Source organism: Ochotona princeps, chromosome 3 (assembly GCF_030435755.1).
Source record: "Ochotona princeps isolate mOchPri1 chromosome 3, mOchPri1.hap1, whole genome shotgun sequence".
Classification (NCBI taxonomy): Eukaryota; Metazoa; Chordata; class Mammalia; order Lagomorpha; family Ochotonidae; genus Ochotona; species Ochotona princeps.
In genome coordinates this window covers 115587625-115615114 of record NC_080834.1, presented here as the reverse complement: position 1 = coordinate 115615114, position 27490 = coordinate 115587625, and the positions used below count along the sequence as shown (strand labels likewise).

Here is a 27490-nt window from a genome sequence, read left to right as displayed (position 1 = left end):
GGCAGCCACAGGCATCCCTTGTCCACTTGGAGAATTCCCAGGCCATTTGCTTTTTACTGGCAGCAAATTCTTATCCATCCTGCTTCTTTGAAAATCCTTTAAAAAACCTTTATATAGCTCAAATCTAGACCTTACCAGATAGATATTTCTTCAAGCTTTAGTAGAACTTCTCTGGGAGATCACAGAAAAAAAAAAAAAAAAAGACTCCTTCAACTGAGCAACCCCAGAAAGCCGCGGAAGTGAAATGAGATCTTGAGGAATGCAGTTACCTAAGCAGCTGTGCTTCAAAGATTTTTTGTTTGGTTTTGCTTTCAGAGTAGCACCCATCCATCAGGTGGTTGCGTATCTCCAAAAGCGACCCAATTTATGACTTTAGAAATATGGATCAGGATTTGCAACGTGATCTCTGAGGCTAGGTCACCTTGCCTAGTGAAGATTTTTATCTGGGTAGAGAACAAACAGCCCACTGCTTCCAGCATTCTGGGGCCATGAAATCATACGCCATTGACTTCTATCATCAAATCAGTGGGCGTTTAGAGTCTGGCCACAGAGAAGGCTTGACAGGGGCTTAATTTCTACCCATGTCCTTCTGGCCTTCACTGCCAGAGAGGCCTGTTGGACCTTTCCTGAGCATTGAGGTCGGCTTGTTCCTTACCAAGTGAGGGAAGGCATGACTATCTGTCAAACCTTGTGGGATATGGTCTCAGAGTGGCAGACCTTCAGTGGGTCTTGCCATTATAATTTGGAGTCAATGGGAACACTGGTGAGTAAAAAGCAGTGTCGTGTATCTTCGCATGACTTTTGTTGTGGGTGACATATCAGGACAAAGCGTGGCTCACTGAGGCATTACCAGCAGTCACTTGCTCAGCTGGGCCCGGAGGAGGCACGCTCCATCCTGCCAACGCTCAGAACAGGGCCTTACCCCAGGGGAGGGGGTCCTCAGCTGGCTGAGGTGCTGCCTGAGCCACACCTGCCTGTTTGGCACTGCTGCCTCCGTGGGGTCCAAGAAGGGTAGTCTTTGCTTAAGGTCTCAATGACAGCCCCGAAGATCCAACCATCAATATGTTTGCCAGCGTCAGCTCTGATGGTTGCACTTCACATGGAATTTTCACATTGCCTCCTACTTAGTATATTATCATTACTGTTATTAAACCAGAGGATCAGCTATGGAACTTGAGTGAAACCTTGCAACAGAACAATCCCAAACAGCAAACAGTCGCAAATGACAGGCTATGACCGGGGACTGATTTCGGGAGAGGCTGGGTGTGTGAAATGAGAGCCAAAAAAGTTTTCGCCTTCAAAGCCCACAGGTTAAGTTACTGCAAAACAACCACCATCATTTCCACCCTCTTGTGTGTTTCCCCTCATTCTGGAGAGTAATCTAACTCGTCATTTGCAATCAGGGCCTCCGAGTTCTGTTTGTGCTTGCTTTTGCTCTTCGCTTTGCTACTTGTCCGGCTGTTGGCCTTCGCATCTGACATCTGTTGGTAATAGAAGCCTTTGTCCTCGGTCGGCCCTCCCCAGTCCTGGCTCTCACCCTCTGTGGCATAGGAGAACCCCTCCTCCACGGAGAAGGGATCATCCACGGCGTAGCTCTGGTACGTGCTTTGGTGCAGGGCCTCTTCTCGAGCGCTGATCTCCAAGGTGCTGTTCCAGATGCCATACCCAAAATAGATGAGCATACCTGCGGTGGGAGAGGGTGTGTGGGAGGGAGGAAGAGGAAGGCCACAGGTGAATGAGCAGTTGCTTTGGGGTTCAGGGGACGCATGGGGGGGACTAGATGATGCGTTTGGAAAAGACAACAGTTAACATGCCATTTAAAAGCCCCAGGGGATCCTCCAAGCAGTAACCTACAGTTACAACTTTTCCTGAAAAAGTCAAAACGTTTGACAGTCCTGCATGTACACTCCGTCTGTGACAGTGTTTGGCTGTGAGTGAGACTGAGCTGAGGATGGGCTCTGCTGGCCACCGCCATGCCCACATTCCCTGCAGGCATCCAGTGCATTATTTGCACAGCCATCAGCCAGTAATACACATTTTCTACCCTGAGTTAAATGCTTACAGACCACTGAGCAATGAACCATTCCCAACCTTTTTTAACATTTTGTGGTACCCTGCCTCTACTGGGGAGCTCAAGCTGTGGGTTCACCAATGTAGCAACAGACCTACATTAGCCCACGATTTATACTGCCATTCTTTGCTCACCAAGGGTACCCCTGAGCTGCCTGCTGTCTTCCGTGGGTCCTCGGAGTGTCTGTGGTATGCACTGTTAGGGCCCTTGGAGCACCTGCCATGTGATCATCTGCACAGGGTGGCTATAGACAGCTGCAGAAAGCTGCATGGTGGCTCGGGGAGGGAATGCCAATTCCTGATGAGCATGAAATGTCCACTATAATCTCCCTGTGTCGAGGTCCTTTGTAACCAAGGGAAAGAAATTTATCTACCTAAGTCACAGGAATACACAACATTACAAAGGGCTAATATTTCATTTCTATGGCTTATTATTTTTTAGTTTGAGAGGGCCTGGCACAATGGCTTAATTGGATCATCCTCTACTGCAAGTGCTAGCATCTTATATGCGTGCCAGTTCATGTTCTGGCTCTTTCACTTCCCATCCAGCTCCCTGCCTGTGGGCTGGGAAAACATTAGAGGATGGCCCAAAACCTGGAGACCCTGCACCCACATGGAAGACCCAGAAGAAGCGCCTGACTTTGGATCAATTCAGCTCTGACCACTGTGGCCATTTGAGGAGTGAACCAGTGCATGGAAGATCTTTCCTTCTCTCTGTAAATCTGCCTCTCCAATAAAAATAAGGAGTGAATTTTGAAAAACAAAGTAAATTTGAGAGAGAGATTCCATCTACCTGATCACTCTTACAATGCCTGCAACAGGCTTGGGTGGGGCTGAAGCAATGCAACACGAAGCAAAGGAACTTAATCCATGTCCCCAGCACGGGCGGCAGGGATTTAGCCATTCAAGTTGCCGCCTGCTGCCTCTCAGTGTGCACACTAGTAGGTATCAGAACTCAGAGTGGAGCCAGATCTTCAGCGCAGACAGCCTAACACAGAATGTGGCTATCCCAACTGGTGGCTTAGCCACTATGCCAACCATCTGTCTCTTTATGAATTTTTGAATAATACATAAACATTGTTTGAGAGTTGGGGCCAGTGGTGTAGTAGGCTAACCCTCTGCCTATGACAGTGGCATCTCAAATGCTTTGTGTCCTGGCCACTCCGCTTCCCATCCAGTTTCCTGCTAATATGCCTAGGAAAGCAGCAGATGATGGCCCCAGTCTATACACCTCTGCACCCATGTGGGAGATCTGGAAGAAGCTCCTGGCTCCAGACTGGCCCAGCTCTGGCCACTATGGCTATTTGGGGAATGAAACAGCAGATAGAGGATTTCTTTCTTTGGTTCCCTCTGTCTTATCCCCTTTCTCTGTAACTCTGACTTTCAAAGTAAAGCAAATAAATCTTAGACAAACAGCTAATGTGAGAGTCTTAATTTCCTATTTTTTTTAAAGATTTATTCATTTTATTACAGCCAGATATACACAGAGGAGGAGAGACAGAGAGGAAGATCTTCCATCCGATGTTTCACTCCCCAAGTGAGCCGCAACGGGCCGATGCGTGCAGATCCGAAGCCAGGAACCAGGAACCTCTTCTGGGTCTCCCACGCGGGTGCAGTGTCCCAATGCATTGGGCCGTCCTCAACTGCTTTCCCAGGCCACAAGCAGGGAGCTGGATGGGAAGTGGAGCTGCTGGGATTAGAACCGGCACCCATATGGGATCCCGGGGCTTTCAAGGCGAGGACTTTAGCCGCTAGGCCATGCCGCCGGGCCCTTAATTTCCTATTTTAAAAATTCTGTGAAAGCTCAGGGCCTGGGCAGGTGACAACTGTAGTCTTGGAGTCATGGGGTATAATCAGTAGGACTACGGGCCCTGAGTCCAAATCTTGCCTCTGGCACCTGCAGCAGTGCAGCCTTTATACTCTTACTTAGCTTCTCTGGGAGTGACAACACTTCTGAAACATGTGGAAGCCTAACGATGAAGTAGGCGATAGTTCTGAACTTGGTTGCACTTGGGACTTACCTGACATGCTGCACTCCCATCCCTGGATTGCTCTTTAACTGTTGGAAGCTGGGAGATGGGAACTCAGTCTGGGTCTTCCCCATGGGTGGCAGGGCTGCCTTTCAGACAAACTAGAAAGGGATGCAAATCTGGGAATGGAGCCAAGACATTCTGATGTGGTATACCTGTGTCTTAACCCCTGGGCTACCTACCCACCCCACCATGGGCCACTTTGGTGCCCAGGCTCCAGTCATGAAGTCTCTGATTTAATAAGCCAGCAGTGTGACTTAAGCTTAGCGATGTCATTTAAACCTTCACAGGTTGCAGTGATTGCAATGATCACTTGCAATTGTTGCAATCACTTGCAATGATCCACCAAAATGGAGGCTCTCCTGAGATAAGGAACTATGTCTGATACAGCAGTTCTCTGCCTAGTGAGGTCGTGCCATGGCCAGGCCACTGGGCTTCTCCTTCTGGGTCCCTAACCTTTACCTCTGCTGATCCTGTGGGCATTTGTGTAGCTTATCAAGCTTGTTCCTCTGTTGTAGCTGTTTGCTTGGAGCTGCAAGTCGAGCTTGCTCCTCTGCTGCCTGCATAATCCTGTTCCCTTTTGAACTTGAAGTGTGTGTCTTTTTAAGCTTGGGTTTCTCCCCCCTTGTCTCAAATGACTTTCTCTCTTTCCCTCTTCAAGGACTCCCTCCCGCCCCCCCGTCCCCCCGTCCCCCATGAAATCAACTCAGGAGCCAAAGTAAGCAGAGATTTATGGTCCTAATTGGTTATGAATCCTTGAGAAAATCATTTGCAGATGTAGCCATTGCTTCTCAAATAGCAACCTCATCTTTTCTAGTATAAGTTTTTAGTCTTTCTTGACGGGCAGCAGGGGGTGGTCCTGGAGGGGAGAGTAATTACCCTCACCGTGAACAGCACGTCCCAGAAAGGCTTTCTCTGAAAGGACCACCATGTTGACTCTTACAGAGGCCTGTTCGGAGCTTCTTTGGGACTTGAGTATGAACCTCAGGTGACACTTTCCTTTGCTCAGTTTTACTCTTTAGAAAGTCTTTGTCCTAAACATCCGGGCAGGTGTCAAGCATGCTGCCTACTCCTGCATGGTGCCTGCTCACCCACTTCTTTCCTTTCTGATCCTCTTCTCTTACTATTCATAGCGAGTCATTTCCTCACTGAAGAGAGCATTCCTCTTCGTTTTCCTCTCTCCTGCCACTAACCACTAACAAGGCCATTGTTTGAGCACTGGATTGATTTCAATTCTTCTTAAAATTTATTTTTAATTTATATATCCCTTGGAAAGCCACAGTCATAGTCACACACACACACACAAACACACACACGGAAAGAGAGAAAGAAAAAAAGAGAGAGAGATACCTTCCACCTGCTGATTTACTTGTCAAATGGCTGCAACAGCCAGATTTGTGTTTGGTTGAACCCTGGAGCCAGAACTTCATTCTGATATCCCTTGCGGGTGGTAGGAGCCTAATCACTTGGAGCCATCTTTTACTGCCTTTCAGGTGCATTAGCAGGAAGCTAGATCAGAAGCAGAGCAGTGGGGACTCACATCAATGCTCCAGGATGGGATGCTGGTGTTGAAAGCCCTGGCTAAATCCATTGTACCACCATGCAAGCTCCTGACTTATTCCAACAGAACTTGCCCTACTCTTGCCAAACCATTTGGGTATTTTCCAGATATCCCCTTATCTTAAAGGGAATTTTCTAAAATCCTGGTTTGACTGATCATAGAATCTTAAATATGTAAAGCTGACAAAGGCTCAGGAGGTTATCTGTCTGCGTGTTCGAATAGCTACATCTTTCAGAAGAAGAAATTGAGACTGGGAAAGACAAAGGGTTCATGTGCAGTGGGAGCAGTGTTGTCTCTGGATAGCAAAGCCTGGCAAACTCAGTCCTCGACAGCCTGGTTTATCAGCAATATTTAGTGCAGCAAATAGTCAGAGGCTAGGTCCACAGCTGTTTTTTGGGGAGTGGCCAGTCTGACAAGGAACGTGTGTGTGTGTGTGTGTGTGTGTGTGTGTGTGTTGCATACGGACTATGCTTATTTTGGAAAAGCACTCATGAATACCCAACACGCACTGGAGAGTGGTGGTCATGGGCTGAAACACTGTCCCAGTCCTGGCCTGCCGTCTGCCTTCATGCTTGCTGCCCCTCAAAAGACAGTTCAGGAATAGCTGCTTGGGGGGAGCAGGGGGACAAAGAAACAGAGAGGAACAAATGAATGGTGGGAGGGAAGGAGGGAGAGAGAAGAGGAGAGAAGCGCGCACCATCTGCCGCACATAACGAGGGCTTTGTGTCGCGGGCGTAAACAGAGCCCCGGGCTAAGCAGGGCGTTTGTTTCTGCTCCTGTTTCGCCTTCGCCCAGTTGGCGGGGAGAAGCCAACATGAGGTAGTTGCCGAGAACTCTGGGGATATCTGGGAATGTGGATCCACCTAGACCCGACCGCCCCCGACTCCTGTAGAAGGAGGTCTTGTGATAAAGTGTCACTTTGTTGTACTTTGCAACCAAGGAGCTTAGCACATTACACGCATACTGTCTTGGTTACACTCCACTGAGCCTGTTTGCCAGCGTGTGTACCATAGAATGGAAAAACTTCCTTTCAATGCAAAAATGATGGAAATCTCTGCAATTTTTTTTGATTACATGTATTTTCATGAACTATCTTGAAGACTCTTTGTACATACAGATTTCAAAAATTTTTGTATCAAATACACTTATTTGTAATTCTACATTTCCATGGGTGTTTTGATGCACTCATGTAGCTCATGCACTTGTGTGTGTGTGTGTGTGTGTGTGGTGGGAAGGTTGTACATTTCACAGACAGAAAGGAAGCAGCCCAGAGAAAGGCAGGGATCATTTACCATAAGCAGTAAGTGGGCAGAGCGCTGTACACCCTGAGCACTGAGGCTGTTGCTTGCTCTCATACGTCTCCCGTCTATCAGGAGTTGGCTATGAGGTGTGAATAGATGGACAGCAATTCATTTTATCCTTTTCTTTTGAAGAATCTCATATACAAAAATGGAGTGAGCTGCAAACGGAGCCTGAGAGCCTGTTACTAGCTCCTTCTGCACTTCCCAGCCACTGCCTTTTCAATATTTTGAAGGAAATCTCTCCCATTGAAGGTTTCAATATTCTGTGGGATTCTTTCTACGGTAGAATCCTCCAAAAACTACACTCCATGTCATTATCGGGGGTAAACATGAATAATTTCTTGCATTTGACTTGATAGTTGATGACACTAAAATTTCCCTATATTTTTACACACGTAGAGAAAAAACACTCCACCTTATGAGGCTGTACGTTGCTTCTGATGATGATAGCATTGCTTGAAATAGTCTTGGGGCACTGTTATGTAGCATTGTCACTAGGACGGTCATCAGGTTCTTTTGTAAGCCACAATGGCAACGTTTCATCTTTGGTGGTGGCTTTGACTTTGGCATAAGCCAGATAGCATTTGGAACAAAGCAATAAGAATACAATGACTAATTAATACATGTCATGATTCATTCTAGTTGGACATGTAATTCTGTTGTTTATTTTAAAACACTTGAATTATTGCTCTGTAGTTACACATGTTATGTCTGTAATAGACTAATTAATTAAGGACACGATGAAAATGAAGGCAGTGCTTGGGCAGCAGCAGGATTTAGGAGGCTGCCCTGCTGGGTGGGAACTGTTTTTTGGTTGGTGAGTCGTGGTGGGGCTGTATGGTGTGGCCAGGGCAGGGCCTGCCAATCGTCAGCCAGAAGTGTATTGGTGTTTTAACAAGAGCCACAGCTGTAACAGGACAGCTGCGCTGAATGCCAGGTCCGGTCAGAGGTGAAAATCTGTTCATGGCAAAGGAAGATCTGGCTTCTTTTACCAGAGAGCTCCCTGGTGGAAAACATGGGCGGTTAGGCCAGACAAGAGGAAGAACCATTGCTCTTAGCCACTGAATTGGCTTTCTCTCCGGAATCAAATACTTTGTAACAAGAAAGCCTTTTAGGAAAAAAAAAATCTAAACCTGTCATTTCAGAGAAGTTAAGACTGCACAATAAACCAGGGACTGAAATGCAACTGGAGAGCTGGCAGGGCTTGGGAAGGCCTAGTCCACTTTCAGGTGCAGAGCCCCCTCAGCATCGATGCCAAAGCACCTGCTCGCCTGCTGCTGTTGTTCTATCCTGGCAAGAAGATGACCTTCTATACCAGTGAAGGGGACAGGAGAGACAAGTCTCCATCTCACAGGAGAAAACTTAAAACAGAAACCCAGCTCTGCAAAGCAATGAACGCCATGAGCAGAAGCAGCAGGCTTCCCGCTCTGAGGTCACCGAGGTGGGTTGAAGAGGAGATCCCTGGTCTGCAGAGACGCAGTTCTGGCTTCTCTGGCTTCTCTGGATTCTCAGGCCGACTGGGACTGTTCCTTCGAGTGCACTTTGAGGCAGGAATCCTTGCCCACTGCCCAAAGCGGTTTTGATTTTGAGTGCTCTTTGCCAAACAGCAAGCCTGGATGGTAATGAGAAGGTGTCTTCCTGACCCACTACGGTCCCCACCAACTACCAATCATCTCCCCCTCTTTTTTTCTTTTTTTTTTTTTTTAATATAATCCAGAGTTCACAATCACAAAGAGGTCGTTTTAGTATGGTGTGGCCAGGAAGGTTGGGTTTAAGATAAAGCACATATTCTCTGCCTGGCTCTGATCTAATGTGAAGTTGGGTTACTTTATGCCTCAGGTTCCCATGTGCAAGTGGCAATGAGGACCGTTTTCTTTCTCTTTTAAAATAAGTTTTATTTTTTAAAATAATGATTACATGGTTGATCAGGGTGGGAAGGATTGAGGTTTAGGGAAAACTGGGTGAATCCATTGCTTCCAAATTTGCTATTTCTTCTTGTTGTTCCTGGGGGAAGGGGAGAGACAAAGGGGGAAACCACTCACAACTTTCCACACGTGCCAGTACCCAGGGATGAGCAACCGCCACCTCATATCAACCCAGAGTCTCAGTGTGTACATGTTCTGAGGGTTGAGGACCGTTATTCTATGTAAGATGCATAATAGCCATAACAGGTAATGCCAATATGTTGCACAATATGAAAACAACCCCAGCCATGTGAACCAGCACTTCAAGTCGAACTCAACAGCAATGTGTCCATATGTCCCACAGAATCACACCCAAGAATATTCACAGCAGCTCTGTCCATAACAACACAGACACTGAAGAGATACTGGACAGGACAGACACGTTGTGGTGCAGGACATAGCGGAGGGGTGGACGGTGAGGAGAATGAACGAGCTAACACCGTAAGCAGATCTCACAGACACGGTGTTGAGGGAAAAAGAAGCACAACGCCCTGTCCTATCTGGCTGGCTGGCTGGCTGCCGCAGGTTCACGGCACATCCCAGCCCAGGCTTCCCATCTCAGTTGTGATCCTGTCTCCATTCTTGTGATCCATAGGAGATCTTGCATTCCCTGGCTGCTTCTATGGCTGTCCTGCTCCTTCCTTCCTGTGTGTCTGCTGTGCCTCTTGGGGCACTCTTTGCCAGCAGGCATCCTGGGCTGCTATGCGCCTCTGCTCCACACTCACTCTGGGAAGCCCACCAACACTGCTGCCATGCTCAGTCTGACTCTCCTGATGTGTTAAACTTTTCTGAGCATGCTCTTGATGTTGAAAGGACCAACTATTTTCTCCTCTGCCTCCCATAGAATCTCAAATCCTAATTTATGGGATATGGAATCACGAATTTTGGGACCCTCTCCAGTCCCACGTCACGACCCTTTTCCTTGCCTTTTCTTCCCTGCCTGGGGTTAGTTTAATAGGATTTCAGGTGATGTTCAGGTTAAGAACGTAAGGTGTGTCTGCCCCTTGGAATGTTCATAATTTGGTATAGATTCACAAGGTCCAATTCCAATAGCGCAAATCTTATCTGTTCTCTAAACCTAGACAATTCCAAATGAACATTGGGTAGCTGCCAGGCTAAGGGGGAGGGTGGGGCAGCGAGGTAGTCTACCAGCTGATTATTTGTAATCCAGGCCCACAAAGAACAGTAGCCTGAAAGATGCCCTGGAAATTGCCAATGGGTGTTTGTTGTCCTGGGGCACCTGCTGGTTTCATGTTTCGGGAGACAGAGCCAACCCCTGGAGATGTTCCCTTAAGGAAACTGCGTCAGCCACAAGAGAAGAAACACAAAGGCAGCTGCTTCACCTTGTTGTGATTCATGATCGTTGATTGCTTTTATTATCTGCTTATCTGAAGGAGAAACATGTGCTGGGACATCTCCTTGGGGCTTTTGCCTCATTTCTTCTTTGAGTTATATTATTTTCAAGGTCATAAGCTTAGCAAAACACAGTCACAAACAGGCTGTAAGGAAGATTCATTTAGAGAAGGCTGGGTAAAAATGTATCTAGGAAGATTGCGAAGTTATGACTCAGACTAACCTTGAAAATCTTTGAAAAGTAGCTGAAGTTTCCCAAAAAGTTTCATTTTCAAACATCTTAACTGTTCTTCCCAGGGGAGTGAAGCCAGCCACAGAGATTAAGAAGAAACATCTGATGGAGGTGAAAGATTTATCCAAGATCATGAAATATGTTATTAGCCAATTTGGGCTTGTAATGAGGGCATATTTTACATACATGTTTGGAAAATGGAATTTTTGTAATCCCATTCCATGTCCTGCTTGATAATCTTTGCTCCTTTTCTCTAGGGCAGTGGTTGGCAAACCTGAGCCTGTTTGAGCATCCCTTAGAAGGCTTGTTAAACCCTGCATTGCCTTCATTGCCTTCTGACATTCCGACTGCTAATGGCTCGGATGCTGAACCACTGCTTTAGAACAGTAGAAACCCAGCTGTGCATTGAAATGGCCCTTGTGAGCGTTAAACAATTCTGAGTGCCCAGCCATGTCAGACAACCAGATCAGAAACATCTCGGTGTGGGGAGGGAAAATTCCGAAACCACGTAGGTTGGTACTAATGCTCAGCCATGGACTCACAGTCCTTGCTGTGGGTGAACCTGTGTTGCACAGCAGACAGCCTTCAGCAGTCTTTATCCTGGTGTGGCTAGAGGCAGGTGCCCACCCGGTGGGTAGGGACTGTGCATGGTAATTACCAGGGACTTTCCTGACCCACAGATGTCTGTGTTCTCTGGGTGGTATCCTCCCAAGTGAGGGTGAAGATTACAGACTGTTCTTAGGGAGTTCTCTGCCTAATAATCAGGAGTGAGCACAGGCTCACAGTGTACTTTGGGATAGTAGCTACGCAGGCCATGCTGAGGCACACTGTAGTACTTTTTTTTTCCCCCAAGGGCAGGAAATAAATATTCCTTACTGCTTTCCCTGATGTTTTCTTTCTTAAGTTCCCAAGAGTAGCCAATTCAGTGCTGACACAATCACTTGATTTTTTCAGATGAGTCAACTGAGGCTACAAGGAGATAACTAAGTTTCCCAGAGTCACAAGCCAAGGAGGTGGCAAACTGTGATGTCAACTTTCTGTTGTTTGGCTCCAAAAGCAAGGGCCCTTACACCTTATCGTTTCGTGCACAAATGCCTCTTGTGGTGTTAGGTGTAATTAGCTAGAAAATGCACTGAGCTTCAGTGAAAACAGGCGGTTTCTTATTCAGGAAGTCCTAAGGGCTCAACAGAACATTGAGCCATGCCTGGGACCTCGTGCTGAGATTTTGTGCCCAAGAAGCTGGTTCTGACTTCGGTGTTAGTTAATCCCCACCAAATATTCTGATCTGATAAGAAAGACTCTCCAAGGCACCCTGGGGGGCGTGGTGGGAGTCCTTGATCTGAGCATGGGTGTACTGAATAGTTCTTTGAGGAGCTTGGTTTTGACCTTGAGCACATAATTTAATTTTTTTGGAGGTTTACGCTGTATCTCTGTAGAACAGAGAGGGAGAGGTGTGGAGTGGATGGACTATGTTATCATTCCTCTCTCCAGCTCTTTACGTGCCGTTATGTTTGGTGGAGTGGTTACCACTGTGGGCTCTGGAATCACGCTCTTTTGAGTTTCAAGCTTGGCTCTGTTATATGCTAGCTCAGGGAGTGCTGCCAAATGCCTCATCTGTAAATTGGAGAGGGTTTTGAGGATTAAATAAGCAAATAAGTAAAGCTTTGAGAATAATGACTGATATGTAACAAGTACAGTAGAAGCATTATTTATTACCATAGTGAAATTACACTTTTACTAGTACTAGTGCTTCTTCTTTGATATGACTAACTTTTAAAATAAAGAACTGCAGTCTTCAATAGTATTTATGAAGTCACCTGATTCATGTGCATGGCTAGGCTTTCTTATATGCACAAAAATGTAAGACAGCTAAAAAATGTAAAACAAATATAAAGTATTTTAAAAAGTGTGTCCATATACTCTCTCAAATCAGTTGAAACATTAGCAATGGAATGGGCCCCATTCCATGAACAACAATGTATGAGTTATTGAAGGCCCCCTCAATCTTCAATAGTCCATGGATGAATAAAGTTCACACATGTTTATGTCTAAACCTTCGGTCATTTGACAAATGCATGACTAAAACAACTCTACTCACTTCAATCACATCTATCCAGAACAGATTCTTTCTACTGGTTAGCTGTATGATCCAGTGGAACAAGTCTAAACAGAGATGGTGAGAGATTGTGAATAAATATTGTTGAGTCAGTGGAGCCCTCTCAAGAAATCCCCCACAAAGTCTAAAAAGTGGCAAGGCTTAGAATAGTAAAAAATTGGAACAGCACTCTCACCAAGGAATCTGCTGGAAACCAGATGCCCTTTCCTTTGAGGCTCATTTCCCCTTCTCTCCATCTGAATCTTACCTTATGGTCCAGTTGACACTCCACCTCAAAACCTTTTCTAATTAGTCTGGCTGGAAGTTTTCTTTCTGCTTCTTCAAGAGGACTTAGTCATGACTTAAGAAGTATTGCCTGAGCACACACTGTGGGTTCTTTGTTGCAGGCACAGAGGACATGCCTTGAATACTCATGCCCTTGATCTTGAGCAGACAGACTACTCATCAGTAAAAGTCTTGGTCCTCTCAGCTGCTTGGTCCAGGGATAGCTGTCTTGCCTCTCCTTTAAGCAGCAGTCACTTGTTATATTACTCTTCTATTTGTCAAACCTTGGCAAGATACTCCTTAGTTATGTATTTAATACCAGGGATGCTAGGGGTTGCCAAGCTGGGAGACATAAAGATAATGACTATGAAACTTCAAAATTAGTCTTCACTTAAACATACCTCTCAGTCTATCACTAGCCTCAGTCTCCAACCATCTTGTAAACACTGGTAATTGTATGATAAGCTTATCATACAGATGCAAGATAAGTTGATCACAAAGTAAAATTAGACAGGTACAGAACTCCTTGAAGTCAATGAGAATGAGTTTGGAGAGAATGACTTGAGTGGACAGCCAAAGTTCTGGACACTATAGGATCTAATGGAGTGACACTGGCTATTGACAACAGAAGAAAGCAAATCCACAAGGAGGATGGCTGTTTTCAGAGAAAATGATTAGAACAAAAAGGATGACGAAAGGACTTTGAGATGAAAAGCTGTTGTGTATGTCACAAGTCTGTATGAAAAGAGGAATGTTAAATGATGGCATGATTTGACTTTAAGAGAAAAATAATGGCAACAAATCCATATTGAATTACGAAACACTTGGCATATATAAAAAGTTAGAACATGATTATTATTTTAATTTTGTCGTATGTAAGAGTTCATATGAATAATTCTTGTTTTACAGGTTTTAGTTTCTAAGATAAACTCAACCTATCCCTCTCTTTTATGATATTTCTGTGCTTTCTTAAAATATGGATTCACTTTAAATGGGCGTTTCCTTGCATTCCTTCCTCATATAAGAACTGTGAACTGATGGTTTGACTAGTATTTTCCTGAACCACAATAGGTAGAAAGGGGACACTGGCTTTACCAACTCTAACGCACAGGTCAAGCTGGGTTTCTTGAGAGATGAAGATGCCTAGCCCAGCGGGGAGGTCATTTTTGGACAAATCTGTGCAAACCCTTAAAAGGGAGCTCCCGAGACTCCAGAGGAGGCTACTTACCCACAAAGCACCAGACTGCAAACCGGATCCATGTGATAGTGGAGAGCTTTAGCATGAGATAGATGTTCACCAGCATGGCAAAGGCAGGCACGAAGGGCAGGCACGGGGCCATGTAGGGCAGCTTCTTGGGGTTCTCTGGCTGCTGCAGGATCACAAACACCAGGGCGCTGATTAGCAGCACCATCAGAACAACCAGAAGGATGGCCCACCAGGTCTGCTCTGCAATGTAGTCAGAACCGAAGATGATGAAGGAGCAGAAGATGAACATGAGGATGAAGAGCAGGAGCACGCAGGTGGTGACCGTGTGCCCTGTGGTGGCCGTGGGCCGGTCCATTTTGCCTGGAAGGCCCAGTCGAATTCTCATGGTGTAGTAACGGGGCCCAATCAGCTTCTTCAATTTGATCAAATAAATGTTTTCCGATTCATCAGCTTCTATGCCTGTGGTCATGTCCACGGTACCGTAATTGGGGTGGCTGACATTATAGGTTGACTTGTCTGATTTCCCTATGAGCATTTCATTGTCTCCCAAGGATGGTAAGTTCTTGGCCCCACATGTGTTGGTGGCTGGGCCAGAAAACTCATCCCCTTCACTCATAGGAGAACATACTTCCTTCTCACACTCAGCCAGAACACCCTCCTTCTTCTTGGTGTGCTCCTGAGACAGGAACTTGACAAAACCATCAATGTCACTCTCAGGTTGGTAACGGAGGAGCAAGACACACACAGAAACCAGCGTGTAGGCGAGGAGTGTGCCGATGGACATCATCTCTATCAGGTCCCTCAGGCTGACCAACAGCGAGAGCAGAGCTGCCAGGAACCCCGACACGATGCAGGCCACCACGGGAGTCTCTGTGTAGGAGCTGACATGAGCCAGGAACCTGAAGGACAGGTGCAAACAGAGTTAATGGTGAGCTGCCGATGTTTCCTGCATCAACAGGGCCAAAGTAGCAGCTAGAAATGTCAGCTGATAGGTTCATATGGTTAACTCCTAATCATCCTGACTCCCAATTAACTTTGTATTTGTTGCTTTTATTTTATGTTTTTCTTCTTTTTTAAATTATTATTTTTTTAAATCCATGAGTTCATGGTTTTAATGGAGCATGTCCATCCTCTGGAAAACAGAGAATTGTATTGAATTCTTCCCTGTTGAGAGAGACAAATGTTCCTATCTGCTGGTTCACATTATTCCGCTTTTTAAAAAAAATGTTTGTTTATTTAAAAGGCAGAGTTACAGAAAGATGGGGTGGGAGAGGGGAGAGAGAAAGGAAGAGAGAGAGAGACAGGGAGAGAGATCTTCCACCAGCTGATTTATTCCTCAAATGGCTGCAATAGCCTAAGCTGGGCTGATTCAAAGCTAGGAGCCAGAAGCTTCTTCCAGTTCTCCCATGTGGGTGCAAGGGTGCCATCATGCAGGGCTTTCCCAGGCTATTAGCAGGGAGGTGAATCACAAGTGGGATAGCTGGGACTTGAACTGTCACCCGTATGAGATGCTATTAAGCTACAACACTGGCCACTTGCTGGTTTACATTCTAATTGCTTGCGATGGGCCTGAGATGGGCTGAAGCCAGGAGCTAGAGCCTTAATTCAGCTCTCCTATGTGATTGGCATAAACCCAATCACTGGAACCATAATTTAAAGAGAATTGATTTGAATTCTTGGTACTAAGGAAAGCTTTACTGTTTCTGACTTGTTTATGTCACAGGAAGAGCTGACTGTAGGTCTTTGAGAAAGGTCTGAGGTCCAGGCCTCACTGTGTAAAGGAGACAGTTGGAGGAAGTCATGGGTTGCTTGGGCTGTAGACCTGTGGATTATCAGCATCATAGCCTGTCAGAGGCAGTTCAGGATTTCACCCAACATCTGCATCTGAATCAGGGCAGGGTGGGCGGGGCTCAGCAGACTGAGTTTCAACAGATCTCCAGAGGATTCTGGTGTGTGCTAAAACCAGGGAAACACTGCCTGACAACAAAGGTCCAGGGCAAAAGAGTTGGCAAAATAGACAATAATCAAGGACCTGAGCTCACGGATCAAGGCCCCAGTCCAACCTGCTGCCAGAACCACCCAGGGTAGCCACATTGGACCAGCTCTTTGATCCCCCAGTGGCCACAATGGTCAGAGTTGGGCTGGAGCCAAGTCAGGAGCTGGGATCTCAATCAAGGTCTCCCAGATGGGAGGCTGAAATCCAATGACTAGAGCCGTTAACGTTGCTTCACAAGGTGTGCATTGACGGGAAGCTGGAGTCTCAAGTTGAATCCATGAACTGAACCAAGGCACTCTGAGGCAAGATGTGCCACCTGAAGTGCTGAGTTCAATGTACACTCCCAGATCAACTGTTACAGGTGCCATACCTGAGTGAGATCACACAGCATATATTCCTCTTAAGCTTTCTTTTGCAATAGAGAAACCTTTGGGTGAATGCGTTTATCATGCCTCCCTCACCATAGCCCCCTCTTGATCAGTTCAGCATCCCAAACATAGCACCCATGATATGGAAATGGCTTCAGCGGTTGCAGAGGAAATGCGAAGATGACAGCTGACAGGGAGAGAAAATCCCTGAGCCAGTTCCCTCTGCAGTGCCAACAGTTGCATGGCGTCATGTGGTGGGCAATGGGAGCCAAGCGTTGGGGCCACATTCTTTCTGTGGGTTGCTTCGTGGTCAATGCAGAGGGTGAGGATTAACAATACACTGACTGAAAGTCTGATTTGGGCAGTCAGTTCTGCTTTCAAATTCTAGACCCCAGCAGTAGGGGGTTAGGAGCAAGCTTTTTTCCAACCCCTTTCCAAATCCTGACCTGCTCTCATTTGCAAAACAAAGTAACTAGGAGGGCTCAATGGGCTACTAACCACAAAGCACCAGCTACACAAATGCTCAACAAATGGCAGTTTTGTTGCTACAGTTGTTAGGTTCTGTGCAGAGGTCTTGTCCTCTCTGCCAATTTCTTGTTTCAGCCTCAGGGTGGCTGTGGAGAGAGGAGGGAACTGGTGTCAGGCCTTAGGCTGGCATAAGGTGTCCTTCCTCCTGACACCTGCTGTCTTCACAAAAGAGCATCCAAAATCAAACAGGTTTGGGGGAAGAAACTGGGGGACACAACAGTTTTTGCTGAATTCACTGGATTCAGGGACCCAGGGAGCCTGAGCTCTCTTCACTTGACTTCCTCTCCAGGATGTGACATGGTCCATAGTCCTCGGGAAAAGTGCTCATGTCCAGTTTATGGTCAGAGTGACAGTAGAGGACATCCTCCATGGACAGGGCAGAGTATGATAAGTCTCATGGCGCACAGCCCCTACCTGAAAAGGAGTCCATCACCAGCCATGGCATAAATGACCCTGGGCATAGGAAAGAGGGAGCCCAGTAGGCTGACTGTCAGTCCTGCAACCGACCCAATGGCCACCACAAATTTCGCAGCGTAGAAACCGTGAGCCACAAACATCTCCATGAGTGGGGACTCCGTGTCAATGGCATAATACGGCACCATCAATGTTAGGATCATGCTCACCTGTTCAAACAAGAGAAGACATGGCCAGCCATTAGAGGGGACTGAGGACATGCAAAGATGCTTCATTGGAGAGGAAAGTGATTGGACCTGCGGGCAGAGGTCCATGCAGTAGTCTGAAGATGCCATTTCTCAGTATATGGTTTTATTTAGGTCAGTCATTTGGCCTTTACAGCTCTGGGTTTTCATATTTCTCCTCTCATGTGAATATAATAGATTCAGCCAAAAGGTCTCCTGGTGGTCCTTTCAGATGTGAGGTCTACAGGCATTTTAGCTCTATGTACAATTTATAGTGACCATTTAACGGGAGAGAGGGGGCAGTCCCTACCAGATGAAAGGAGCTGTAGCTCCTGGCATTGAAGCCATGGCCTGGTAGTGACCGTGAGCACTTTCTTGATGTGAACAAGGCTCTTACTTCTTTTATACTTTCAGGGTCTTGAACACAAGAGATCAAAATGTCACAGGTAGCTACTTAGAAAATCCATGGTCAATTTCTTAATGGGACCCAAACGGAACTCACATTTCTACTTTCTACCACTGGCTTTATCCCCCAAGCCAGGCAGGTCAGCAAACAAATGACAGCATCTAAACAAAAATCAGTATGCCTCTTGGGTCAGGAGTCAGTTGGCTGGTCACCAGGACCAGGCGTCTTCCACATGTCATAGATCTTCCACACATCCCTCCTTTCAACGTTGGTCAGCTGGCTGGACACAGGGCCCCCCAGGTGTGTGGAAGCCAGTCAAGGAAAGGAGAGGTGATTAGATGCAGAGCTCTGCTTTGTTATTCTGCATGAACCAGATCCTGCAATGAAGCCTTGGGCACTGGGCAGGATGTGCCACCACAGCTCAGCAGCTGGCCCTTCACATGGTGGTGGAGTGGCAGCCTGCTGACAACACGAGAGCAAATAGCCCATGAGGCATGGGTAATATCCACACAACCTAACAAAGAGTGTGTGCCAGGATCATGAGCAATGGCAGCACTGGGGCTGGCTGGAAGAGAGGGAACCCATTCTCAGGGAAACACACAGGGAGGCTTCCAACCCCAGTAAATGAGAATGGCTATGAAGTTGGTGGATGTACAGAAACAAGCCACAGCCTGTCAGGTGCTTTCAGAGGGAGGGAGGCCACGATGACTGACTTCGCTGTGTGGGGGTCCCGGGGCTGCCCCTGGATGAGGGGGAGATGTGAGAGAAGAGTTGGTGGGGAAACAGAGCAGTGTGTCTGCTGCCCCCAACCCTCTTCTGTCTCCCTCAACTTGTTGCCCACAGGGATAACTGGGTAAGGATAGGATGCAGCCACGTGCAGCTGTGCACATAATGGGAGATCACAAAACACCTGATACTTTCTGGAAACCACACCCACAGCTACTGGCTGTGTTGTTCTGGCTTTCAGGGCAAGCCTCTTCTGTAGCTTGTCTTGGCTGTCAGGTGGTATGGATTCCACGGACAACTGGGCTGACAGGCTGTACCCACAGCTGGTCTCTGCTAATGGGATGAACCAAGGAAGCAGGGCCTTTAGTACCTGGGAACGTTTTTGTAACCACACGTGATAGCTTGCCAGCTGGGCAGGGTCTGCTGGGGAAGAACAGCTGTTGGATGTAGGTGAGCAGTCTCTGTGCTCTAAGTGCTGGAACAGGGACTGAGAGATGATAAGTGTGAGGGATGCTCGAGTGTGACCCTGAGCATACTCGAGCATACTGAGCATCTTCTGAGGCCTGTCCTGGGCAGGGAAACCCAGAGGCTGGGTTGGAGTTGAGAGTAAAACAAGGGAGCCACAGCCGGGTGAGAGGCTGCCTCTTCCTGCCTGGATGCAGAGGGAAGCAAGTCTCTTGAGGACAATGTCTTCTGTCTCCTCGCTCCGCCTAGCCTCTTCGCTGCCGGGAAGCTCCCAGAAGACAGAAGAGCAATTGACAGATGTGCACAGAGACCCACAATGCCCGTGCTTGCAAACGCCCGTTACTGCCAGCCTATGACCTGAGCTGCTTGGACGGCAGCCCATTCCCTGCACACCATGCTCTGGGGTGGGAGCAGACACCCCTGGCCTGTGTACAGAGAGCAGTGAAGATGGAGACTCAGAGACTGAGGCCGGAGTCACGGCTTGGGGCTTCTCTTCCTCTCCACTTTGGGTCCTGACTTCTTCCTTGAAATGGGTTTGTGGGTTATACAGCAATCCCGACACTAAGAAGGCACAAGATAGGGCTCCTTTGTGATGAAGAAGGGAACGGAGTGCCAGAGCCACATCTTAAGGTCAAGCATCAACAGGACACCAGCATTTGGTACTTACAGACACATAAGCTGTCAGACAGATGACCAAGGAGGCTGTGATTGCATAGGGAATCGATGTGTTGGGATTCTTGGCTTCCTCTCCAGTGGTGGCGATGATATCAAAGCCAATGAAAGCGTAGAAACACGTGGCTGCTCCCTGCAGCACCTGTATGGATGATGTCATTTGTCAGAAGCAGAAAGGCAAGGCAGTGCCTGGGTGTTAAGTTTGGTACCCACAAATGCCCCACATCCTGCAGATAGTACAGAGTGGAAATGTGGTCGAGCTACTGCTGAACACCCGAGATCACTGAGTGACACTGGCTAATTATGTCAGCTCTCACATGGAGAGAAGAATTATGTTCAGGGATGGTTACTGTGACACAGTGAGTTAAGTTCCCATCCCATATTGGAGCGCTTTGATTGAGACCTGACTATTCTGTGCTTCTGAGTCAGCTTCCTGCTAACGCACCTAGGAGGCAGTGGATTATGGTCCAAGTCTTTGGGTCCCTGTCACCCGCGTGGGAGAGCTGGATGGAGTTCCTGGTCCCTGACTTCAGGGTGGCCTAACACTAGCTGTATCTTTTGTGCAAAGAATTACTCTTTCCAAACTAATGTTAGTGGTCCCCACAGATCACCTCTGTTGGTAACTGATTGGAAACAATATTAAAAATGTTTAGAAGTTCAGATAGTCCACTGATTTCATCAGGGAGGGTGGTGAAGGTTTGCTTTTTGGCTTCTCTTGGAAGCAGGTGTGACCTTGTTAGCTGAGGTAGAAGGGCAGAGCGAAGCTGGCGAGGTGGTGCCCAGGAACGTCTTGGACACCCATCTGACAGATGCCAAGAGCACCAGGAACAACAGGGACTTCTTAAGCTGAGATGTCAGGGTCAGCCTTTTGTGGACCCACGTGCTACTTTATTCTAGAGAATTTGTTGCAGTTCACATGGAGTTTGTCATTTTAGGAAAAAGTAAGAGTTGTTTTGTTGTTGTTGTTGTTGTTTTACTTACATGTATGGTTGAGGGAACAAATGGAAGCTCTAACTTAAAGGCCTTCCCCCTTTCCCTACATTCAGTTTATATGATGGAGTTCAAAGTATGTGCCAAGGAGACACTTGTTCAAAACTTTAACTCTTATCTTCCGCATGGACTTCTCATCAAGAAGACACAGTACAGAATATTGGGACCTGCAGACTTGGAGATCTTTCCAAACCTACACAAGTAACCTTTGCTCCTCTGTGGCAATGGTTTGTCCCATCCAGGTCCCTCCCAGCTGGAACTCTCAGGTTTCAATCCCCAAACCTAAGGCGTCTCGGCCTGGGGCCTACGAATTTCAGGGGCTTTGGAAATTTTACTGGCAAAAATGACACGTTCATGTTCACTGACTGCTAGCTGTATGTTAGTATTTCGTTTGATGTTGAATGCAGTTGACAAATTAACAGGACCTATGACTGTCACCAAGAGTGATTTCAAATGATATAATAAAAATTTCAGAGAGCTTGACATATTACCTATCAGTACTTCAAAATTATAATTATTAGATACATTAATATTTAAAGGACTAATATATCATCATTGAAATATTTATGACTATATTTTAGGATCCTTGGTTTTTCTGAATTCCAGTATAATTAGATTATTCATTAAAAGTATAATTCTTAAAAGGGGTCATAGGCTTCATTAGACTTGCAAGCAGTATGTGGCACAAAAAAACTTCAGACACTCTGGTCCATTCTAGTAAGACTTTTCTCCAGCATAAGCAGTTCTCATTGGGAAGGCCTACTTTCTGGGAGAGGAGAGAATCCCTGCTTGCCCTCCAACAAAGTCCTTTATCTGATGGAAAGCATCCTTGGCCTCCATACAGGAGAGAAAACAGCCCTCAAGCCTGGAACACAGGCTTGAAACTGCTTGTTTTCACATTTCCAGGAAATGTTACTGGCCTCCTTGCATAAACAGATGCTGGGTGACATGCTTGCTAAGCTGCCCTGGTCAAGGTAAACAGACTTCCTACTGACTCCCTCTTTATCTTATTTCTCCTCTTGAACACACACACACACACACACACACACACACACACACACACACACACACAGACACAGAGAGAACATCCCCTTAAATATACACATTCGTGCATATGCACAATGCAATAACATAATACATAGTCATACAGGCACATACATATGGCACACACGTGTGTACACACAGGCGTGGATATACCCAAAACCACAACTACACACATGCACACACCTCACTTGCAAATCATACAGTGAGCTGAGGTGACAACCAGGCAGATTCAGGGCAATCAGCCATCAGGAAAGGTAGCAGGCTGGGCACCACACAATGTGGGTGCGTGAGGCTTGATGGGGATCCTGGGGATGTCCACCTTGTAGAACAGAATCTCCAGGGGAGACGCAGAGGACGCTGCCAGGCATCTGAAGGGCAGGGAGCAAAGCAGCTGCGACAGTGGACACTGTGTCCTTGGGAGAGCACCTCAGAGCTATGTATGGTGCCGGGGCTGGCTTGTCGGTGTGCTGACTTCATAGGCTGTCAGACCTGACTTTTCTGTCTTAGGTTGGTGACCTAGGGTGAATCCCTGATGTATCATTTAAGTAGAGACAATAAGAACTTTCAGCTCATCAGGTTGTCCTAAGAACTAATTGTATAGTAAACTGCAGTGCTAAAACACAATACGTGCTCTACAAATATCAGCTCTTACCTCTAGCAGTACCACTGTCAAGTTTGCTATAGCAACTGAAGCCCAAGGGCACATACTTCCCTTGCTCTGCCTTCTTTTCATCTCCTTCTTTTATAACTTTGTAATTCATATGAAGTACTACCTTATACAAGACACTGTGCTTGGTGCTGAGATGTAGTCACAAGGAAAAAACTACCCTGAGCTTGACCTTGGGAAGCACGGAAGCTAAAATATACCACAAGGATTCAAAAGCAACCATGTCTGTCGTAACAGATGAAGCAAGATTAATAAACGTCTGTGTTATTTGTAGAGACAGAAATACTATGATTTTCCAAATGAATGAAAGAATGGATGCAATCATTGATAATGACTAGCTTCCAGAAAAGTAACAATGATCACATTGGGAAGGGATGGTGCAAATTTGCGAAGCAGAAAGCTGTTACCCCGAATTTGCAAATGTGGAGTGCCAGCGCTTACAGGCAGAGGATTCATCAGTTGAGCCATTGTGCTAGCCCAAAAGTCATTATAATTGATGAAAGATTCTACAAGTCAAAGGATTCTACAAGTCAGAAGAATTTAACTCAGATGAAATAATTTCAGAATGGGCAGGTATGTAAGGCTTGGGATTGTGAAGCCTCGGGGAGGGGGGGGTGAACATAAGAAGTGCTGCCATCCCTAGATCGTGGGCCAGGGGAGGACTGATGCTCCTAGAGTCTGGTGCAAAGTTACTCCCCTCAAGTGTGATACTGCGGCTGGGAGGAGTGGAGAAGAAATACTGGGGTTGTACTCTCCTCCACCTGTGATTTGCCACTGGCTAAGTACAGCAAAGAAGCAATCAGCAAGGGGTTTTCTGGCACACAGAATAGACCATGAAGGCTAGGGAATGGGGCTGGAAAGTGGAGATACATGAAGAAAGACAAGCTCACTCACTAGGGTCAAAAAGACCTGCATGGACCCGGTGGGATAGCCTAGTGGCTACAGTCGTCGCCTTACATGCACTGGGATCCCATATGAGTATTGGTTGTGTCTCAGATGCTCCACTTCCCACTCAGCTCCCTGCTTGTGGCCTGGGAAAGCAGTAGAGGGTGGCCCAAAGCCCACTTGGAAGAAGTTTCCGGCTCCTGGCTTTGGATCAGCTCAGCTCCAGCCATTGTAGCCTCTTGGGGAGTGAACCAGTGGATGGAAGATATGTCTCTCTCTCACCTACTCTCTGTAAATCTGCCTTTCCAATAAAAATAAGTAAACCTTAAACTTTCCCTTTTTACCCAAGTTAGTTTGTGCAAATTTTTCTTTCTTGCAGCAAATGGCCCCTGATTGGGTACCTATGAAAGAGTCATGAAATGAAATGGTGTGTGGACGTCTCTCTACCCAGATGATCACAGAAACTTTTTTCTGCTTCATTTGACCTAGACCTCAGATGTGGCCACTGAGGTTGATGAATAGGATTCCCTTCCCTGCATGAAAGAATGTGTATGTACCCAGGGGTGAGCAGCTGTGAGTAAAATGGGTGGCTAAATGTGTGTGTGTGTGTTCCTGGGGTCACTGATATGTTATCCCTAATCTTTCCTTTAATGTTTCAAATCATTAAAAATAAAACCAAAACAGGATTGACTTACATTTGATGACAGAGCTGAAACTGTTTTCCCAAGTCAGCCTTGAGCTAATGTTCAGCCAGATGCTCCAGAATGGGCTCAGCCCTCCTCCGAGCTTTGCAGGGGAGCAGCTCGTGCCCCAGTTGCTGGAGGACCGCCCTTTCATTAGTTGTCAAAAGCAGTGTCATTAGTGGCCTGCTGCCCAGTGTGTGGAGTCCCTAAATCTCCCCCACCCCCAGCTTGATAATGTTTGACAGGCATTACGATGAGGCAGTCTTCCCACATTCTGCCATGGTCAGTTTGCCAGATGCTAGGAGATCATTAGACATCTTTATGTAATTCACTCCGAAGGTAATGAGACAAAACTCTAACTTTAATAGCATTGTCTACCACTCTCATGCCCCTGGCTCTATTAGCAGCCTGTCCCTAGTGACAGTGGAATGTCCTAACTGGTTCCAACAAATGGATTCAGATACGGAGATCAGAAAAAGCAGCTTTTTCTTTGCAGGCTGTCAGAATTTCCCACCAATGCTTGTTCTGGGCCATTTTCCTAGAAGCTATTTGTGTTTGTAGAGTCTCCCATTTGGCATAAGAAAAACTTTAAGATAGCATCAAGAACAAATAACATAAAGGAACACATATCCGACACTGGGGGCTGAAGAACCGCAGATGGAAGCAGGAGTTCAGCTGAAGGCTAAAGTTACTTGATATAGGGGAAAATGTTTGTTGTTCTTAAGCTCTTCAAGACCAAAGAAGCATTCGACCCAGAACCTGTAAGTAAACCATTCCTGAAGCTATTTGCTTTGGAAGAACGTGGCAGGAGCAGGAGAACCGAAGCTTCAGAGGGTCCATGGCCAGAAGACAGATTGTCCATTAACCCTTTCAAAGTCTTTGGGAGTTGTGTTTCAAGTCACACTTGCTTGCAAAGCATTCCCTCCACAGTGGCTTCCCCCCATCCTGTCCACCCACAGTGAGTGGAAAATAAAGAGGGATGGAACCCTCCTCCAGCCCCCTATTCAGTGATTTGGCCAGAGATTCCCTAAGGAAAGAAGGTCAGTTAGTTGCCAAGCTACACTTTTGCTAAGTCTTGTTGGGTAAGAGTGGGAGACATGTTGCTTACCAAGACAGATAATATGTTCCTGAGAGCTTGTCAAGTCTTAAAAGGTAGGATCTACATTCAGAACAGCTTGGCTGGACTGGAAAAGTGATGTGGAACCAAAGTTGATGAGGAAGAATAGGGCAGAGCTGTTCTCTAGTGAGGAAGCCAGCTGCTCTTTGTGCGCAGTGATATTTACAACACATATTTGAGGTTTTCTTTCAGGGGCAATGGTTTTGTAGCTAGCAAAAATCCAAAATGCCAGCCAAGGTTTTTTGTTGGTCAATGAAAAAACTCACCCAGGAGAGTAGGTTTGCATTGGCATGAGGTTAGTGGGCAAGATGACTGATCCCATGGGCCTGAACTTGGGGGCAAAAGAGTCAACTCAGCCAGGATGCAACTGAATTTATGGCTTCTCTCTATGGCCTTTGCCTTTCCAACCTTCAATCCTCTTGTAACAAAAGTAGCGATCATTGTACTTATTTGCAGGGCTGTTATAAGGAGTAAACAAAATTTTCATCTAAAAGAGTTTGTAACAAGGAAATGTGAAGTAACTCTCTTCCTTTCCCTTTTATGCTTGACTTGAGGTCTTGTCACAAGAACTGATGAAAACCTAGGATGTGTTAAAGGCTGGCTCCACTACTACTCCTGTGGTGTCTTCAGCTCTAACCAAGGAAGAATGTGGAACATCTAATGAGAGAAGAGGGACCCCCTCAAGACAGAAGACCACAGGACAAAGCACAGGGTTTGTCTTCTTCAAGAGTGAGTACAGGGCAGAATAAAGAAACACTTCTGAAAGGCTTAGATGGGATGTTTTCATGAACAGTGTACTCTCCACCTGGCTTAACAATACCCCATCTGAAGATAAGAAACTAGATTGTTCTTTAACATTCTTGCAGTTTCAAAATTCTATGACTTTGTGAAGGTTTAAAGGAAATATAACATGCTAGGTTCATTATCGTATTAGTTCCTTATTTAAGAGTTCTCAATATAGAGCAAGAACAAGACAGAGAGAGACTCACATCTCTGGCTTGTGCCCCAGATCCCCACAGTGACTGCGCCTGGGCCTGGCTGAAGCCAGGAGCTGGAAACGCAACCCAGGTCTCTCATGTGGAAGACAGGGACACAGCTATTTGAGCCATCACTATTGTTTTCAGGTCTGCATTGGCAGAAAGCTAAATTCAGCAGTTGGGGCTGGGACTCCAACTCAAGAGATTCTGATCTGAGTGTCTTTATTTAAGCCAAGCACCTGCTCCATATTACTTCTTACAGAGAGACTCCTGCAGGATACATATTACTCAGAAGACTGGAAAAAGCTTGGGATACTCAGAGCTGGGTGGCAACTTCAGCCTGGCCCTGAGGAACAGGTGAGTTATCCAGCCTCTCAAACTTTGTATTCTTGATTTAAGTTGGAGGTAACAGCATCTGCTCTAGAGTTCTAAGAGCAAGATGCTACCTACAGAGCACAATGCTGGGCCACTCTCAGGGAGTTCCTTTTCCCACCATTCTAACTGCTCTAAATCCATTACAATGTGCACATGAAACACCGAATGTTTTGTTCTGCTTTATACATATCTGCAACAGTTTTTCCACTTGATAGATTTGAAAACCTTCAAGCACAGAAGTTACTGGATGGGTAAAATCTTATCAGTAAGTTCATGTTCCAGTAACTTCTTAGATTCTTTAAAACAAATGGTGAGAATATCTTCCTGTGCTTTGATGAAAATGCAACTGAGTTCAAGGAAAACATTCTTTTCACTCCTCTAATTTGTTGTTTCTCTTATGTGATAGGAATGGACCAATTTGTATCCTAAGAAAATACAGACTTGGGGTTCCAGAATGGAGCCAACAGTATTTCTTTGTCTCTTTGTCTGGTTTCATCCAGTTTCAGCATTTATTCCTTCCAAGAAAAGGACACACTTTGCGCTTCTGTGGAATTCTTACAGATAAGTAGATGATGAGAAGTCTGGGCTTACGCTGCCTTCTTGCTTATTCCTTTGCACTGAACAGCACAGCGCGATGCAGAGTAAACAGAAGCCATTTTGGATGTTCTCCAAGACAGATTGCTCAACCCTGGATATTTTGGAGGGAAACCAGCCTCGGCAGAAGCTATGAAAGCAAAGCAGGCGAAATCCTGCACTTGCTTTCTGCCTTATTAGGCAGACCTGCCTCTCTTGGCCTCAGTTCATTTACCTTCTAAGTGAGGGGACAAGACCAGAGTTCCTCTAACCCCACCTTGC

The 27490-nt window shown here is 46.3% G+C and overlaps 1 protein-coding gene across 1 annotated transcript in view; it reads right to left on the bottom strand.

The window, feature by feature from the left end:
• Positions 1–1075: 1075 nt before the first annotated feature.
• SLC7A14 (solute carrier family 7 member 14) overlaps positions 1076–27490 on the bottom strand; it is a 45593-nt gene continuing 19178 nt past the window's right edge. The window contains exons 4-7 of the mRNA XM_004591308.3: positions 19893–20039; positions 17405–17613; positions 14120–14997; positions 1076–1684 (exon numbers count right to left, since the gene is read on the bottom strand). Of these exons, the coding sequence (XP_004591365.2) occupies positions 1365–1684; positions 14120–14997; positions 17405–17613; positions 19893–20039 (1554 nt within the window). The 3' untranslated portion in view covers positions 1076–1364. The remainder of the gene's footprint in view (positions 1685–14119; positions 14998–17404; positions 17614–19892; positions 20040–27490) is intronic.